General features: G+C 41.7%; 1 protein-coding gene across 1 annotated transcript in view; it reads left to right on the top strand.

Moving 5' to 3' along the window:
• The window catches only part of SPAG17 (sperm associated antigen 17), a 296302-nt gene that overhangs the window by 81162 nt on the left and 194665 nt on the right, over positions 1 to 20475 (top strand). Inside the window, exon 4 of the mRNA XM_056115626.1 lies at positions 4643 to 4774. Within this exon, the coding sequence (XP_055971601.1) occupies positions 4643 to 4774 (132 nt within the window). The remainder of the gene's footprint in view (positions 1 to 4642; positions 4775 to 20475) is intronic.

Raw genomic sequence — 20475 nt, 5'->3', positions numbered from 1 at the left:
GACCCTGAAAACAAACCCCCCAAAATTGGGGAGAGGCAAACTGATGGCTAATTGGAGTTCTTAGAGGGAAAGTCTCCCAGCTCCCTCTTCCCTGCCTCCCTTCTCTGTCCTACACAGGTTCCCTTACCCTCGCCTCCAACACCTCTTCCTCCTGACAGTTCTGGGCAAGAAAAATGCAGATCCCAAGTACTTATTCTTTCTGAGACTTCAACTGAAATGAACAGAAAGCTAGTTAGGCAACGATAATGGTTTTGGCTACTGTCTGCCTTCTCGTAAACACAGCAGTGGGAACCAGGCTGCTGACTTCGGGGAAGTCTTTATCCAACCATTTATGTAAAGGTAAAGGTAAAGGCCCTCCCGTTGATCGTCGATTTGCTCGAGCGGGCCCAGTAACGTCTCCATTGGAGACTTTGTTGTTACTGTGTCTGGCATATCGAATACTCTCGGTAGCTTGCCGGGCTCTCCGAGAGGGGCGGAGGAATCGAACTCGGGTCGGCCATGTTGGCCGCGTGTAAGGCGAACGCCCTACCCGCTGTGCTATCGCTCCAGCCCATTTATGTATCTCACCTATTTATCTATCTTTATATTTACATTCTGATATCCACCTTGCATCAATTTTCTATCCATCCATTAATGTATCTATCATCACCTGTGCCTGAATTATACATGCATCCTTGTGTGTGTGTGTATAAACCTGGGTTTATATATATATATGTATATATATATGTGTGTATATATATATATAAACTGTCTGAAATACTTCTGTTTGTGCAGGCAGATACTGTGCTTGCTGTGAATGTGGATTGGAGTCACAGCATGAGAGATGGACGGGGAAGGAGAAGCACTAGAATCTGCAGCCTAGTCTCTGGGGAGACTAGGACATGATTTGGTTCATGTGTTGTGTTTTTGTTGGATTAGATCATTAGATATTAAATATGACCCAAGGCTTTGAAGCCAAATCAGTGTTAAGGGGAAATGTTTCATTTCCTACTATGCAAAGAATCACAAACTTCCTAAGAGAAAAGGGACATCCACCCTCAAAAGCATATCTCCACACAGTAAAATGCAGATGCGTTTCCTGCCTCAACTGCAATGAGAAGCTACACTTCCTCCTCCACCATCTTCCCCAGAATGGCGCTCACCAGGGTCTCAGCCTGAACCCTCACCTCAGCCCCAGTCTGACAGACTGCTTCACTTCGCCTAAGTAGGTTCCCGAAATAAACCCAGTCCTAGCCTGGCAACAGTTTTTCTTCATTTTAAATGAGCCTCATTTGTCCATAAGACTCATTTTTTAAGTTTGTGACTCATGGCAGACTCATTCCGTATTTTTGGCTTGATGACTACCTGGATTTTAACCCATTTAGGAAGTGGTTTTTCTGCCTAGCTCTGGAAGCTGAAGTAACTCCCCAGCCTCACCCAGCAGCTCACCATGCCCATTTTCTTTTATTCTGTGTCATCTTGCTTCCCATGGCATGCAAACACAGGCCCGGATACACACAGCATCACGAGCATATTGACAAGAAACTAGACAAGTAGCCGTTAAAAAGCTGGAAGTTTGAAGATTTGATTTCCTTTCTGTTATAATACAAATAAGTCATGATAAGGGATACTTTTCTGAAATACGGGAAAAGCTGCACTTTCCTTTCAATTCTGTGTCTTATGCATTTTTTTTCTTCCTGCAAAGATTTATCCTTCAAAGATTCTCTGTGTTTTTAAACCCCCCCCCCCAATTCCATTATCACTCATTATCCCAAAGCATTCACACTCTCATTCTTCTCCAGGAAAATGAAAGGAAATTGGCAAATGTGGGTCAAACTTCCTCAGAAAAAGCCTGGGTGCACTGAAGTGGCTACCGGCCATGGTGCCTGCCTCTGACCTGACAGGGCAGCCCCAGAGGTGATGGGTGATGGCATCCTGCGGTCAGCCTCCTGGGAGCTAGCTGCCTTGTCCTCCTGTCCAGTGCTTTGCTTCACAGGATGCCACGCCTAGTGGCCGCTGCTCCTCCCTGGTTTCCCTCTGCATCACAGCAGGCTCTCACTGTTATTTTGATAACAGGCCAGATTTTCATTTTAAACCTTGCTCTCTACAGACAATTTTAAACTGAACAGAAATAGCATTTATGGCCTGCAAAATACCTTTCTCCAGGGACATTTTGTTGTGCTTTGAGTACATTTTAACTCAGTGAGGTAACATTCAGGGACTCACCGAGAGCGGGATCGGGCGCAACTCCAGAGACATCCCATCCATCACCAAGACGCCAGGCAGGCTTCGCCCAGGCCACTCCAGACATAGGTAAATATCCTGTGTTCACAGGTCATCAGGAAAAGAGACTCCACACCACTCTGGGGTGACCCAGTTTTCCGCTGACTTCCCTTCAACACTGTCATTATACTTGGGTTACAGGGAAACACACCCTCGCCCTCACTGGGCTGCTGTGAGCTCCGAAAACCCAATGTTGTGCGTTTTAAAGCAGATGTCAGCAAGCAGCCGGATTGTCAGCACACTGTTTAACCAGCATGGAAAAACGCCACTTTCAAACCCAGTACCTCTGTTTTCTGGGGGCTGGAAACAACCCGAAAATTTTCACTTTGCCGTAAATGCACTGCAGTGACTGCATCAGTGTCCATCCATCGTCTCTTGAACGTCCTGTCAGTGCATGCGTGGCTCTGCAGGCTGACCTTTAAAAATTATAGCCACTCAATGCCTCCCTTGCAAAACGCGGTACCCAAAAGAAGAGAGAGAGAACAAGGGGGAATGCCCTGCCACAGAGGCAGGGTGGAAGGGGTGGGGGATGGGGAGTGGGAGGGATGTTGGGACCCGTGGTGGTGGAGGATGGGCACTGGTGGAGGGATGGGTACTTGATCATTGTATAACTGAAACCCAAGCACGAAAATTTATAAGTCTATAACTGTACCTCATGGTGTTTCACTAATAAAATAAATAAATAAAAATTTTTAAAAAATCATAAAGCTATTATATCCCTGTCCCAAACTGTGTTAACAGAACTGCTTCTAAAAAAAGCAGTGCCCCAAATCAAATTTGAAACTTGCAGAGAATTTTTTTTTCTCTCAAGGCAATGTGCTCTTTTCATGAGTCTGCACACACACACACACACACACACACACACACACACACACACACACACACACTTTTCAGGAAAAGGAGGCCCTTCCCCGGCTTTCCCCTTGTGCGGTGCAAACGCAGGAAACCCCCGCAGCCTCCAAGAGGTCCCGTTCCATTTTGGCACGGGCTAATCCACGGGGCTTTCTCCCGTTAGAAGCAAACCCAGCCAGCTCCCTTCCTTGCTGCTATTTCCCTTGGCACGGTGGAAAGTCATAAGGAATTGGACTGGTCCAGAGAGCCGGGGCAGGGGCTGGTAGGGACCTCAGACAAAATGAGGTTGGATGAGCTGAGCGCAGCATCCTTGTCTGAGCCAGAGCCGGAGGGTCTGAAATTGACACCATATGTGGGCAGAAGAGTAATTGCTCCAAGGGGGGCAGAAATGCAACATGTCAGAACATTTTAGTAACACCTAATTCATCCCGGGGTTATAAATAAAGCCGATGCTTGCTTCAAAACAAAAGTCGCAAAAGGACTTGGGACTAGATTACTTTTGTGACAGCCCTTCCGGCAGAGGTGAACTTTATTAGGGAGACAACATGACTAAAGAGAAACACAGAACGGCTTTTTATGGGATGTTTTACGTGATTTTATTTTTTTTGCAGTAAATACAGTGCTTATGGGGCTCCAAGGAAAAGAGCCCAGATGTTAGAGAGTTGTGCGAAATTTAGGAGAAACAAGCTGTAAAAAGTGCGGCCGTAAAGCAGCCTGTCAGTGCCACACATCTGGACAATACAGCTGTGTGCTCCTAGTGGCTGTCGTCACCCGAAGGAAACTCAATAACCTTATTTCACCCCAATTAGGCCGCATACCAACGGGACCGGCGTTATATTGCAAGGGGCGAGGAGCGACGTTCGTGTAGCATCTCAATGTCAAGCACCTTTTTTGGGGGGGAGGGGGGAGGTGTAACAATATATGGGTTTTTTTAATTTTTATTAGTGAAACACCATGAGGTACAGTTGTAGACTTACAAAATTTTTGTGCTTGGGTTTCAGTTAGACAACGGTGGAGAGTACCCGGTATCTCTCCACCAAGCACCTTTTAATCTTCCATTTGAATTTTGCCACCAAGGAGTAAAAGACTGCTAACACAACCCTTTCCATGACTCCAAAACCCGATTTAATTCATAGCGCCCTAAAACCAGGCAAAGTTGGACCATTTTTGCTGCTGGCCACGCTGAACAATAGACTTTCTATTGAAAAGAAGCGGGTCTGAGAAACTGAGGTGGCTGTGTTGGTGCAGTGGAGCTGGGCTTCGCCTGTCCCTCTGGGGTCGGGCACAGCACCAGCAGGGCAAGGAGAACGTCCCTCCTAATTTTCAGACAAACCCCACTTAAGTCGGAAAACAGGTGCCCCCTCTCTGGGGCATTAGCGCATCCTTCCCTGAACTGGGCAGTGAGGTCTCTCTGCAGAAGATAAGGATGGGCCAACAACAAGCCTGTTTCCACTGCTTCTGCCACTCGTGTGTGGCCTGTGCCAAGGCCTAGACCGGCCCTTCCCCTAACCAGTTTGCTTCTTTGCAGGTGCTCATGGCAGCGAAAGCAATCATGGACAATGGTGAGAAATTAACTTTGCCGCTGATAGGAAAACTCCTGAAATTCCAGCTTCTCCACATTAAGGCCAAGGACCAACAGCGACGGGAAAATGAAAAGAAGGTACCCGTAGGGGCGGATAGAGGAGTCACACCTCCCAGACCACCCGCCCATGAAAAAGGAGTTACCCTGTAGAGAAATAGAACAACTTGAAGGGCTTATGGTTAAGGTTTAGAACAATCGATATCAAAGAAGGAAACCTAGGAATTTGGGAAAAGTATGTCTTAAGGGGGATGGGGGGAGAGGAACCATCAAAGTTAGGTCTCCTTAAAATATTTTATATGATGTGAAACAGGAGTGTCTATTAAAATAATGGGCTACATCTGTACCTTCATCATATTCTGAGTTTTTCATCATCAATCCATCACGACTATGCCCACGCTATATGATTATTTTTTCACATGTAAATTTTTTTTATTTAATTTGCCTATGAAAATAATTGTGTGCTTTCCAAAGCTTCATTTTTCTTCTGAAAAAAAATTTTGAATACTGTGAGCAAAGTGATTCCATGTTCAAATCCATTTGCTTTTCTGTATCATGCCAAAATATTTTTGAAAGCTGAATGTTTGTTTGTGCGTGTGTTTTGTGTTAATATATGTGTATATGAAATGAATTTAGATGTAACTTTTTTATGTCCCATAGTGAAAATGGCAAATCAATTAATGGAAGAAGGAAGAGAAAAAAAATCCTCTTAGTAACGTCTTCACCTTTATGACTCCCCAGTCCTGGTTACCTAATGAATTGTACTCTTAATAAGAAAATTATAGACAAAAAAAAAAGAAATTAAGTCACCTTGTAATTGTTATGATAAGGCTTTGCACTTTTCAAAGAGTTTTTCTGTATAGCATCTTATTAGGGTGATGTCTATTGTCCCCAGGAAAATTCTTTTAATATGAACTCAGTTGATCATATAGTTTTCCGTCTATTGGAGCTCTTTCCATCTTATACAGGAGATTTGTACCTTAAGGAAATGCACAGAGAAGTTGAGACTTGGCAGAAGAAAAATTTGAAAACTGGTATAGAGATATATTTTCTTGCGTGTTTAAATTCCAGTGTCATATGAGAATCTGAATTATAAAAAGTCATGTGTGAAAATTTCTGTGACTTCTGCTTGTTTTAGACTTTCCCACGGCACTTACAAATACTCCTGCAGAGGTAAAGGATGTCGATTAATTGTTTGCCATCGATATAAAGTCAGAAACTGTTTGTAATAGGAGTAAGTTTTAGATTTCAGTGAACAAATTTTAAGTAGCAATAACGAATGTTCTGGCTTCTCAGGCAAATAGGTTAGTGGCTATCGGTGGCATAAAAATATTTCTGTGTTGCTTTTTTTTTTGCTCTGCATGTTTTTGAAATGTGAATTTAATAACATAATCTTAGAATAATATGAGGTATGAAAATAATCTTTGATCCATTTATTAAAAATTCAAATGTTTTAAGAAATGAGGGCTTAGATTTTTTATTCATGTTTTAAAAGAGTAACCTATGTGTAAATGAACACTTCAAGCAATAGAGAAAAACATCATATAATCCGGTGTGATGTCTTTGTTAGACTGACTCTAAAGCACTAACCACACATCTGTGAGTGTGCTCCATAAACTGATGAAAGCTGAATGTTTCAGACCAACGATCTCCAGGAAATGACCTCGGTAAAGATAAGATTAGGGAGTTGCTTGGATTATAATCTATGTTCCTTTAATTCAGCCTAATAGGCCAGGTGGAACTACCAGTGTTAGTAATGTTTGTCATGGGCCAAAGAGATAGGAAGACCATTACCTTGCATATCCCTGACCCAGGTTGAATCCCTGCCACCCCATCTGGTTCACCAGGAGCTCTCCCTGAGCGAAGAGCCAAGAATGAGCCCTGAGCACTGCTAGCTGTGAAAAATAAATAAATAATGCTTGTCAGCCAGAGAATTTGGCAGACAGCAAACTATACAAGTATATAAGACTGATGCCAAGCCCGCTATGGATTAGAAAGGAAAAAAAAAGGAAAAGACGACTCTTTCTTGCACCCATGATGAAATTCTGATATTTCTTCTTTTTTCCTGGTTTGTGGGTACACCTGGTGGTACTCAGGGCTTACTCTTGGCTCTGTGATTAGAGATCACTGCTGGCAGTGCTCAAGGGAACATATGAGGTGCTCACAAGACAAGTGTCCTATCTGCTGTTCTATTTTGCTCTGGCCCCTCAATTCTGAGATTTCTACAAAAGGTGTCACTGACTGTCTCTTCAGCTTTGTAAGCATCAGTCTATAATCTATATAGCAAATGTTAGTGTTGCTCACCACCGTACAATATAAAGAGAGATTTGTGTCTTCTGTGTTGAAGTTTTGGGATTAGGCATGTTTTGATGAATACTTAAAATTATCCAGAGATAAACATCCACAAATCTCCACTAGGGAGAAGTGAACAAAATTAACGAGCTTAACTAGGACTGAAAGTAACAGCTTTGCTAGAAAATAAATAGTGGAACTGGGAAGCTAGATCTAAGGAAACGGGGGCCCTGGGCACATCATCCCTGACACCACATCATTTCCCGAGTGCTCCTGCAAAAACGCCATCTTTCCAGATTCCATTCATTTAATTACTCATTCCACTTTGGACTCTCCTTAAGGATTTCTTTGGTAAATTTTTGGCTACTTTAAATTATTTTTAAATTATTTTGGCTACTTTAAATTATTTTTAAAAATACAAGGGAAGTTATTTCTTAGAAGATCAGTTTGTTTTGAAATCTCTGTGAACTTCTATCAATTATATTAGAATTATATGGACTATATTAGAATTATATTAAACATGTCGATGCCTGTCTCTAATTGTAAATAAACTGTGTATATTTTAAAAGATTACCTATTTTTTTTAAAAAAAACTTATTGTCTGCTTCTAAATATGTATATCATGAACAAAATACTGTATTTCTATAACTATAATTTAACACTTCAGCACTTCGGTATAAAATCCTTTAGTAAATTAATTCCAAATTAGATTCTATTATATTCTAAAATTTGTAAAGTGTTTTGTTTAGAAATTTCCCCATATACGTATCAAACATTTATTCTGCACTTGATGTTTTATCACTACCAATTAAGTTAATTCATTAACTGAAACAGAGAAACAATAGATGGGTTGTATATTTGTGTTATATTTGTTGTATTTTTAACATAAATTGCCCTGGTGTCTATTCTGATCCATGTTTTTAATCTAGTCAGCTGAATATTTTAGTTTATTTACAGTTTGAACTTTGGCTTGTCTCTATGCATTAGTTATAAACTTATTTAAAATGAAAACATTGAATTTCAGTCGAAACATATAAAATGTATTGAGAATTCAACTAAAAGAAAATATATCATAGAAAAGATGAAAATACATATAATACCAAAAAAAGTTAACTTTTTACAGCCAGCCTCGCTACATTTAGACATCTATACTTTGAGCAAGTCTTAGCAAAGACCCTAATATCTTTTAACAGTGCTTTTCACTTTAATTTTTTAATTCAACTAACCAGTCTGTATTTTCTCCGAGATTTTTAGCATCCCTTTTACATTAGAGCAGTACAATCCTTTCTCTTTACAGCTTATATACTTAATACAAATTGATTTCTTTTCCAATGCACCGAAAGAAAAGAGAAAGAAGATATGCAGGGATGAACTATGGAGAGGTGGTATTAAACAAGTTAATATGAAAAGAGCCTGAGTTTGATAATTCATAACGAGGAAGAGACAAAACCACACAGAGCTTGCTCCTGAGGAGGGAGGAAGAGAAATTAGGGTAGCCTTCACAGACCTTCTCTCCAGCTCACTCCAGATGAAACCCTGAAACCCTGGAAGCCAGCCAATGTAATGTCGTTTTGTGTGTGTTTTGTTTTAAAATGAAATGCCATAGGGGCATACCAGGAAATTATAGGCTGGTTAGTTTTGATTCAGTTGTGGTTAAAATCTTCAGAAACTATTGAAGGGAATCAAAAAGAGGAAGAGCAGGGACTCGGTTAAGAGAGGGACTGTGTGGTTTCAGGAAAGCAGTAACTCGCCTCACTAACTGGATGGAATTCTTTGAGGCTGGATTATCGAAGCGAGGATCCTCTGAACAAGACCGCTGGATCTAGAGCTCGACAAGGTCCAGCAATTCAGAGTAAATAATCAGTGATTCCTTGGCTGACTTACCCGTAGAAAAGAATACCGCTTTCTTAGTTGGGCAGCCTTCTCTTGTCCAGTGGGATTTTTTAATTGCTTTATTACCAATGACAGTAACGGCATCTGTGTCTTTAAGTGTATCAGTGCCTAGACTAATTAATTTTAATTTGAGATCCTTATCACTATCCGGCAGCCAAAGACTTCCAGAACCAGCCCCCACCATGCTGAGACCACTCTCTGCACACATGAAGGTACTGGCAGGGGAACAAAGGCACGTGGGTCCCGAGGCTGAGATCTCCAAGCCTACTCAGATCGGGGCTGAGCATCCTCCACCCAGATCCTCCAAATTCCAGTAGGCGGGGGTCACACCCACCAACTGGCACCCTGGCGCCGTGTAATCCCATCAACGGCCAAGACTCAGAGACTATAGAACCCAGCTCCTGGAAGCACGCGGCCGCATTTGTGGCCGCGCGACAACTTATCATCTCATTCCTACTTTGGACAAACTGGCAAGCTACCGAATGTAACTTGCCCGCACGGCAGAGTCTGGCAAACTCCCCATGGCATACCCAATATGCCAAATACCAGTAACAATGAAGGGTCTCATTCTCCTAACTCTGAAAAGAGCCTTGAATATGGCACTTTTTTAAAAATCTCAGGGCTAGGACGAAGGAGACATTACTGGGACCTGCTCGAGGCAATCGACGAATAACAGGATGGTCGTGATCGTGATCACTATCCCTGTCCTCAGCTAGCCAAAGTTTTTCATTTGTTTATTTCATTAGGTCCTTACTAATGCCTTTTTATCAGTCGAGAGCAGGATGTCCACGTTGCTATACGGCCCTGCCCCCACCATCAGATCCAATGATGTATTTCATTCCATCAAGCAAAAACTGGTTCCCTTCCCATTTCAGGAAATATCCCTTTACATGTGCCCTTCACCGCCCTCCACACACACTCTCTTGTGGCGATGGTGAGTGGCATGGTGAGGGGGTCCCCAAGTGATTCTCAGCAGGCCGAGGGGCCCCAGCGCAATTCTTAGACAGCTGGACTGACTACAGCATGAGCGCTGAAGGACCGCATTCCTGCCCACCTCCTGTCTGAGTCCCTTCCTAAGGGAGAATGTTCTTGTGTCTCTTGCTGGAAGATGATATAATTCCTAAATTTCTCTTGGTACTGTGCTCTTTTTTTCGGATTATCAGTAATTGTTTTTCCACTTTGTATTGTAGTTATAGAAATTCTAATAGAACTAACATAGTAACTTATTGCCTCCTATATCTGTCCAATTCATGTCTTCACTTCTCAAATGACCTTTTGTGCTTAAAAGTAGATTTCCATCATTCTTTTTTTAAATGGCATAATCATAGCAAATTTTATGCCAGATTTTTTTCTGGAATCACAGTGATATACACATGTGCAAAGTTGTTCATGATTGGATTTCAGTCATATAATGTTTCAACACCTGTCCCTTCACCAGTACACATTTCCCACTACCAATAGTCCCAGTTTCCCTTCCACACTCCACCCCGTCATACTACCTGACAATATGGCAGAACTCTCTCTCTCTCTCTCTCAAATGGCTTTTAGCCATTTGAATTTTTTCTTTGAGCAAATTTCTGTTCAATTCCTCTCCCCATTTTTGATGGGTTTGGGTGGGGTACCATGCTGTTTTAATTATTACTGCTTTGTACTACAATTTGAAGTTGGGGAAGGTGATACCTCCTCTATTCTTTTTCCCAAGGATTGCTTTAGCTATTCGTGGGGTTCATTGTTCTATATGAATTTCAGGCGTGTTTGGACTATTTATTTGAAAAAAGTTATGGTTATCCTTATAGGGACCACATTGAATGTATCTTTGGGGAGTATTGCCATTTTTACAATATTAATTCTCCCAACCCATGAGAAGGGGATGCATTCCCATTTCCTTGTGTCCTCTTTTATTTCTTGTAGTAGCATTTTATAGTTTTCTTTATAGAGGTCCTTTACCTCCTTAGTTATGATAATTCCGAGGTACTTGATTTTCTGAGGAGCAATTGTGAACAGAATTGTTTTCTTAATATCACCTTTTTCTCTTTCATGACTTGAATAAAGGAAATTGATGGGCTTCTGGGTATTGATTTTGTACCCTGCCACTCTAATATATAAATCTATTGTTTCTAGAAACTTTATGGTAGAGGCCTTAAGGTTCTCTAAATATGGTATCTTTCATCTGCAAATAGTGAGAGCTTAACTTCATTCTTTCCTATCTGTATGCCTTTGACATCTTTATCTTGCCTAACTGCTATGGCAAGTACTTCCAGTACTATATTGAATAAAAATGGTGAAATTGGGCAACCTTGTCTTGTCCTTGATTTAAAGGGAAGTATTTTAGTTTTTCCTCATTGAGGATAATGCTTGCTGTGGGGTTGTGGTAGGTGGCTTTGACTATATTGAGAAAACTTCCTTCGACACCCATTTTGTTGAGTTTTTAACATGAATGGGTGCTGAACCTTGTCAATTTTTTTTTCTGCATCTACTGATATGATCATATGGTTCTTAATCTCTTCTTTTATGATAGATGTATTATGTTGATTGACTTGTGAATATTAAACCATCCTTGCATCCCTGAGATGAATCCTACTTAGTCATGGTGTAAGAGCTTTTGGATGAGTTGTTGGATTCTATTTGCTAGTATTTTGTTAAGGATCTTTGTATGTGTGTTCATCAGAGATATTGGCCTATAATTTTCTTTGTGGGTGGCTCTGTCTGCTTTGGGTATCTGAGTGATATTTGCACCATAGAAACTCTTCAGGAGTGTTTTTGTTTCCACAATTTCCTGTAAAATCTTTAAGTGGGGGGCTGGAGTGATGGCACAGCGGGTAGGGCATTTGCCTTGCACGTGGCCAACTCGGGTTCAATTCCTGGCACCCATATTGTCCCCTGAGCATTGCCGGGAGTAATTCCTGAGTGCAGAGCCAGGAGTAACCCCTGAGCATCGCCGGGTGTGACCAAAAAAGTAAAAAATAACCAAAAAAAAAAGCTTGAAGTGGATTGACAGTAGGTCTTCTTTAAAGGTTTGAAAAATGTACTAGTGAATCCATCTGTGCCTGGACTTTTATTTATGGTAAGACTTTTGATTATTATTTTAATTTCCTTGATAGTGATTGGTCTTTTCAGGTATTCCAAATCTTCTTGGTTCAGCCTTGGAATGTTATAGGAATCCAGGAATTTATTCATTTCTTCAAGGTTCTCTTGTTTCATGTCATAAAGATTTTTAAAAGTAATCTCTGATAATATTTTGAATTTCTGTGTTTTCTGTTGTGATGTCCTCCCCCCCCCCTTTAACTTCTATTCCGGTTTATTAGAGTTCTCTCTCTCTTCTTTTGTGAGTCTTGCTAGTGGCTTATCAATCTTATTTATTTTTTCAAATAACCAGCTCTTGATTTCATTGACCTTTTGGATTGTTTTTTTAGGATTCCATCTTGTTAATTTCTCCTCTGAGTTTTATTATTTCTTTCCTCTTGCTTGATTTGGGCTCCTTTTGTTGTTTATTTTCTAAGATGTTAAGCTGTAAAGTCCAGTTGTTTATGTGGGCCTTTCTTTCTTCCTGATGGACACTTGCAGAGCTATAAACTTTCTTCTGAACACGACTTTTGCTGTGTCTCATAAGTTCTAGAGTAGCTTGTGTCCTCATTCTCATTTGTTCCAGAATCTTTTGATTTCTTCTTTAATTTCCTCTCTAATCTGCTGGTTGTTCAATAGTGAGCTGTTCAATTTCCAGGTGTTTGATTTTATTCTCTGCTTCTGTGCATGACTAACTTCTATTTTAAGTGCATTTTGGTCTGAAAATATAGTTATACCATTTCTATCTTCTTGATTTTATGGAGCTATGTTTTGTAGCCCAGCATGTGCTCTTTCTTGGAGAATGTCCCTATGTGCACTGGAGAAGATGTGCATTCGACTATATATCTATAAGCTCTCTCTTCCTTTTCTTCCTTTGAAGTCAGTATTTCCTTGCTGAATTTCAGTCTTATTGACTTATCAAGAGATGACAAGTTGGTGTTGTAGTCTCCAAGTACTATTGTGTTGCTGCCAATGTCCTTCTTGAAGTCTATTAGCAGTTTTTTTATAAATTTTTTGCTGGCTTGTCATTGGGTGCATATGTGTGTAGGAAAGTAATTTCTTCCTGGTGTCTATATCCCTGGCAACTACACAACATCAGCAACTACACCACCTCCGCTTTGCTGATGACATTGTTCTAATAACACCAAAAATTAGCCAAGCAGCACAAATGCTGGGGACTTCGACCATGAGTGTGGAAAGGTTGGACTACAGGTGAATCTCGCGAAGACAATGTTTATGAGAAACAGTCTCGTTCTTGATGTTCCATTCGCTCTCAATGGAACAACCTTCTTGGAATGCAACAGTTATGTGTACCTAGATCGAGAAGCCAACATGACGAATGACCTGGCACCTGAGTTGCACAGGAAGAAGAGAGTGGCTTGGAATACCTTTAAGATTGTCAGAGAAATAGCTGAGGACAAAGAACCTCCGGATCCAAGCACATCTCTTTGATTCCACTGTTCTTCTTTCATTAACATATGCCTCAGAGACCTGGGCCCTATGAAAACAGGATGAGAACTCTAGTCGGGTCTCCCAAAGAGGAATCGAAAGAGCTATGCTTGGAGTATCACGTTTCACTCAAATGAGAGAAAGAATCTGGAGTTCTGAGCTCCATCAAAGGTCAAGAATCAGGCATGCTGTCTCATTTGCCAAGACATCAAAAATCAGGTGGGCTGGACCCGTAATGAGATTTGGAGACGACTGTTGGACTAGAGCTGTTACTGACAGGATTCCACGGGACGTCAAAAGACCATGTGGTCACCCACCTACAAGATTGTCAGATTTCTTCATCAAGAACCTGAATGATTGGTTTGAGGCTCTTTGTGTTCCTAGAACGAACAGATGCCATTGGGCTACACTAGCACGTGACAGGTACAAATGGAGACGTTACTGGCTCCCACTTGAGCAAATCAATGAGTAATGGGAAGTCAAGTGATGGAGTGAAGTGAAGTATATATCCCTTGATTATTAAAAAATTGCCTTTGCTATCTCTTCTAGCCCTTTGCGGCCCAAAATCTATGTCACCAGATACTAATTTGGCCACCCTGGCCTTTTTACAGGAGTTGATTGCTTAAAAAATTGTTTTCCAACCTTTGACTTTGACCAGTTGTTTTTCTTGTAGGCAACAGAGTGTTGAATTCAGTTTTTTAATCCATTTTGCCACCCTGTGTCTCTTAATTGGTGCATTTAGTCTGCTGACTTTAAAATAAATTATTTTCACGGTGTTTTGTGCCATCTTTCTATAGAAATTTGTTGTGCTTCACCTTAAGAGCTTGGAGAATGACCAACAAAAGGACCTAAATCCAAACAGTGGAAGGAAATAATAAATCTCAGAGCAGAGATTAATGAGATGGAAGCCCAAAAAACAATCCAAAAGATCAATGAAACCAGGAGCTGGTTCTTCGAGAAAATAAACAAGATCGATACACCTCTAGCAAAACTCACAGGAAAGGAAGAGAGAAAACCCTAATAGGCCAAATAAGAAATTAAAAGGGGGTCATTACAACAGAAACTACAGAAATTCAAAGGATCTTCAGGGAGTACTTTGAGAAGCTTCATGCCACAGAACACGAAAACCTCAAGGAAATGGATAAATTCCTAGATTCCTATAGCCTCCCAAGACTGAACCAAGAAGACCTGTAATACCTGAACAGACCTATCACCATCAAGGAAATTGAAACGGTAATAAAAAGTCTCCCCAAGCACAAAATTCCTGGCCCAGATGAATTCACTAGTGAATTCTTCCAAATCTTTAAAGAGGACTTTGCCAATCCTCTTTAAGCTTTTTCATGAAATTGAAATATCAAAAACACAAATTGGAGGAATCAACCTCCCTAACTTCAAAATCTACTACAAAGCAGTAATAATTAAAGCAGCATGGTACTGGAACAAAGGCAGAGCTGCAGACCAGTGGAACAGGGTTGAATATACTGACATCTTCCCCCACACATATGATCATCTAATCTTTGACAAGGGAGCAAGTAATGTGAAGTGGAGCAAAGAAAGCCTCTTTAACAAGTTGTGCTGGCAAAAATGGATGACTACATGCAAAAAAATTGGGCTCAGATGTCTGCTAATGCCATGTACAAAAGTAAGATCAAAATGGATTAAAGACCTCAACATCAGACCAGAATCCATAAGATACATTGAAGAAAAAGTTGGCAAATCCCTCCATGACATTAAAACTAATGGTATCTTCAAAGATGCCATGCCACTGGCCAAGCAAGTGAAAACAGAGATAGACAAATGGGACTATCTTAAACTAAGAAGCTTCTGCACCTCCAAAGAAACAGTGACCAAAATACAAAGACAGTCTACAGAATGGGAAAGGATATTCGCCCAATATACATCCGACAAGGGGTTGTTATCAAGGTTATACAAAGTACTGGTTGAACTCCACAAGAAGAAAACATCGAACCCCATCAAAAAATGGGGCGACGAAATGAACAGAAACTTTCTCAAAGAAGAAATCCGAATGGCTAAAAGAGAAAATGCTCTACATCACTAACTATCAGGGAGATGCCAATCAAAACAACAATGAAATTTCATCTCACACCACGGAGACTGGCCCACATTCAAAAGAACAAAAGCAACCAGTGTTGGTGCAGATGTGGCAAGAAAGGGACCCTCCTTCACTGCTGGTGGGAATGCCTACTGGTTCAACCATTTTGGAAAACAGTATGGATGATTCTCAAAAAATTATAAATTGAGCTCCCATATGACCCAGCAATACCACTCCTGGGAATATGTCCCAGAGAGGCAAAAAAGTATAGTCGAAGTGACATCTGCACTTGTTTGTTTATTGCAGCACTGTTTACAATAACCAGAATGTCGAAAAAACCTGAGTTCCCGACAACAGATGACTGGTTAAAGAAACTTCGGTACATCTACACAATGGAGTACTATGTAGCTGTAAGAAAAGATGAAGTCATGAAATTTACATACATACATGGAAAGTATCATGCTAAGCGAAATGAGTCAGAAAGAGAGGGACAGATATAGAAAGATTGCATTCATCTGGGGAACATAAAGTAACAAAATAGAAGACTAACACCCAAGAATAGCTGAGATAAGTATCAGGAGGTTTACTCCATAGCTTGGAGGCCAGCTGCACACGCTAGGGGAAAAGGCAGCTCAGATAGAGAAGGGAGCACCAAATAAAGGGTGTTGGGAAGATCCTCCCAGGATGGGAGATGCATGCTGAAAGTGGACTATAGACCGAACATGATTTCCACTCAGTGCCTCTTTTGCAAACCACAACACTCAAAAGGAGAGAGAGAACAAAAGGGAATGCCCTACCACAGAGGCAGGGTGGGATGGGGGGTTATATGTGGGAGGGATACTGGGATCAGTGGTGGTGGAAAATGGGCACTAGTGGAGAGATGGTTACTCGAACATTGTATAATTGAAACCCAAGCAAAAATATTGTAAATCTACAACTGTACCTCATGTTGTTTCACTAACAAAAATTAAAAAATATTTATTTTTCTTGTGGGGTTTCTCTTGCCTTACAGTAGCCTCTTGAGTCCTTATTTATTTATTTACTTATTTTTATTTTATTAAAAAAAATTTTAATAGTGAGACATCGTGAGGTACAGTTGCAGACTTACACATTTTTGTGCTTGGGTTTCAATTATACAATGATCAAATACCATCCCTCCACCAGTGCCCACTTCCCACCACCTCACATCCCAGTATCCCTCCCACCTCCCATCCCCCCCCATCCCACCCTGACTCTGTGGCAGGGCATTCCCCTCTGTTCTCTCTCTCCTTTTGGGCGTTGTGGTTTGCAAAAGAAACATTGAGTGGCAATCATGTTTGGTCTATAGTCTATTTTCAGCATGCTTCTCCCATCCTGGGAGGATCCTCCCAACACCTTTATTTGGCGTTCCCTTCTCTATCTGAGCTCCCTTTTCCCCAAGCATGTGCGTCTGGCCTCCAAGTCATGGAGTAAAATTCCTGGTACTAATATCGGCCATTCTTGGGTGTTAGTTTCCTATTTTGTTACTTTATGTTCCCCAGATGAATGCAATCTTTCTATGTCTATCCCTTTCTTTCTGAGTCATTTCGCTTAACATGATACTTTCTATGTAGTACCACTTGTATGTGAATTTCGTGACTTGAGTCCTTATTTAAAGGTTGATTTTAATTCTATGAAGTGCTTGAGTTGTTGTTTATCCATCAAGTTGTGTATGACACGGTAGACACGGTCCTCCCGTTGTTCATCGATTTGCTCGAGCGGGCCCAGTAACATCTCCATCATAAGACTTGTTGTTACTTTGTTTGGCATATCGACTACGTCACAGGGAGCTTGCCAGGCTCTGCCGTGCGGGCGAGATACTCTTGGTAGCTTGCCGGGCTCTCCGAGAGGGGTGGAGGAATCGAACTCGGGTCGGCCATGCTGGCTGCTTGTAAGGTGAATGCCCTACTGCTGATTCCTTCAAATCTGAATGAGTCTATCAGGGTATTCTTGGCGAGGCATTTCTTTCATTGAGTTTTTAAACTATATCCCACCATTGATATAGTTTAAATATCAATTTAAACTATAAGTTGGGTCTAGACAGTTCCATACGATAAGAGACAATCCTTTGTATGTGATTTCCTTCTTTGATCTTGCTGCTTTTAGTATTGTATCTCTATCTATGATATTCGATGATCTGATTAGGATATATCTTGGGGTCTTTATATTGAGGTCTCTTTTAGATGGTACCCTTTGGGCTTCTTGGATCTGGATGCCAGCATTGTCCAGCTCTAGAAATTTTGCAGGGATGATTTCTTTAACTGTTACTGCCTCATTAGGATTGCCTCCCTTTCCCTCTGGGACTCCAATGATTCCTGTGTTGTTTCTCTTGAATTCTTCCTATACTTCTTTACCCAACCTTAAGCTATTTTTAGGTCTTTTTCCATCTTCTGTTGTTGTTCCATATTTTACTAACATAAACAATGCTGCAATTGGGGGTATGGTGCCATCAGCAGGCCAGTTTATACCTGTGAGGTGAGTGCATCAGCAGCCTGATGGCACCGTCAAACTTTCAGATACCCCAAAATTGCCGCTGTGCCTTTGGCCAGACCCCAAAAACTTGTGGCAAAGTTTACCAAGAAAGTAAACGGCCAAAAGTTAGGTATGTGGGAGACACACCCACAAACCACCTCCGACTCAGCTATATAATTGAAGGCATGGCCTCTCTGGTTCCTGATCGAACTGCTTAATGGCCATGATCCCAGAGACTCAGAAACGAATCTTGGAACCCAAAGGCTTTTGGCAGAAATGAATCCTGTTCCTGCAGTAGGTTACTGGCACTGGGCCACTCCGGGTGCGAATAGGTTTCATGTCTTGGCCTGTTCCCTCTGGCGGCCCGGTGACCACCATCCTCCAGAGGTCACTGGACAGTGAGGTTTGGGCCTGCAGTGACAAGACATGCGGGCCAGATCGGGGTGGAACCAGTCCTTCCCTCCCCATACCAGCAAGACCCCAAGTTGCCGCCTACAAATGGCCTCTCTGGCTCCTGATCAAGCTAATTAACAGCCATGATCCCAGGGACTCAGAAACAAATCTCGAAACCCAGCGGCTTTTGGCAGAAATGCATCTGGACCACATACAAGGTGGCCACCACCTCAGAGCTTCTTGGAAAGCCAGGTATGAGCCGGTGGTGACAGAGCCACTGCAGTCTCTTGGGAAGGGGGACAGTACCAGCTTGTCCTTCATGCCCTACTGAGGCCATGAGTTTCCCCCCACTAGTGGCTTTTCGGTACATCCATTGCTCCAGAGGCAAGAGGAATTAATCCAGAGCCCGAAAGCTTGTGGCAGAAAAGTGAATGGACCATGCATTAAACTATGGTGCCATGCCTCCCTGGGAGGGAAGGGGCATTGCTCCCTTCCACAACCCCCCGGCAGCAAGGTGGCCACCGCCTCAGAGCTTATTGGAAAGCGAGGTATGAGTGGGCGGTGATGGGGCAACTGCAGTCTCATGGGAAGGGGGATGGTACCAGCTGGTCCTTCATGCCCTACCAAGGTCACGAGTTGCTCCCCACGAGCAGCTCTCCGGCACGGCCATGGTTCCAGAGGCAAAAGAACTTAATCCAGATCCTGGCAGCTTACAGCAGAAAAGTGAATGGACCATTTGTTAAACTATGGTGCCATGGGGCTGGAGCGATAGCACAGCAGCTAGGGCGTTTGCCTTGCACGCGGCTGACCCGGGTTCGATTCCCAGCATCCCATATGGTCCCCCGAGCACCGCCAGGAGTAATTCCTGAGTGCAGAGCCAGGAGTAACCCCTGTGCCTTGCCGGGTGTGACCCAAAAAGCAAAAAAAATAAATTAAAAATAAATAAATAAATAAATAAACTACGGTGCCATGCTTGCCCGGGAGGGAAAGGGTGTTGCTCCCTTCTGCCTTTTTTCCCCCCTGGTATCAAGGTGGCCTCCGCCTCAGAGCTTATTGGAAAGCCAGGTATGAGCTGACGATGAAGAGGCAACTATAGTCTCATGGGAAGGGGGGTGGTACCGGCTCGCCCTTCATGCCCTACCGAGGTCTCGAGTTGCCCCCCACGAGCGGCTCTCCAACACGGCCATGGCTCTAGAGCCACAGAAACCAGTCTTGTAATTAAAATCGAGAGGTCGCTATTGCAGCCATGTGAGATTATCTGATTCTCATAACCAGCTACAGAAAACGAAGTATTTCACAAAGCCTTTTCAGCAATTCTGATTGTTGGGGGGTAAATTCTAAACAATAATGGTGCATCTTTTGTTGAAATAATGAATGTAATCAATGTAGAGAATAGTTAAGTGGAAATCATCTACCTCACAGACATTGGGAGAGGTGGGAGGGGGGTATATTGGGGTTCTTGGTGGTGAAAAATGAGTACTGGTGAAGGGAGAATTATTTGATCATTGTGTGACCGAGACTTAAACCTTAGTAACTTTTCCCACAGTGATTCAATAAATAAATATAAGAAGAAAAAATAATAGATAAATAAAATTATGAAAAAAAAAGTAAGATTGAGTTCATGTCCAATTTAATCAGCTAATCAGTGGCTAAATAAATAGCAGTACTCCTACATAAAAAAATGCTGCAATAAATAGTAGGGTAGATATAAATTTCTACTAATGTTTCCTTATTCTTCAAGTAAGATATCCAAAAGTGGGACTGCCATATTATATCCAAAGCGATTCATCATATGTTTCTTTTATATCTCTAGCTTTAGCTTCTTAAGGAAGCATAATTGCTTTAGTTTTCCAAAGTGATTGCACAAATTTCATTCTTAATTAAATGCTATCAATAATGAACTTGTTTTATGGAGTTCAGGTAAATGTAAAGAATTATTTTGATTTTATTCACAATTATTTGTTTTGGGGACCATACCCAGTGGTGCTTAGGGATTGTTCTTGCTCAGTGGTCACTCTCAGTTTCTGTCAGGTGACCATATTCAGTCCAGGGAATTAAACTGGGTCAGCCATATGCAAGTGCTTTGATGCCTATATCTCTCTGGCCTATTTAAAGAAATTAAAATAGAGTACTCTTTTCCAATACAATT

Source organism: Sorex fumeus, unplaced genomic scaffold (genome assembly GCF_029834395.1).
Source record: "Sorex fumeus unplaced genomic scaffold, SorFum_2.1 ptg000001l, whole genome shotgun sequence".
In the NCBI taxonomy this organism is placed as follows: Eukaryota; Metazoa; Chordata; class Mammalia; order Eulipotyphla; family Soricidae; genus Sorex; species Sorex fumeus.
Note: the sequence above shows the minus strand (reverse complement) of the source record. Positions and strands in the feature narration are given on the sequence as shown.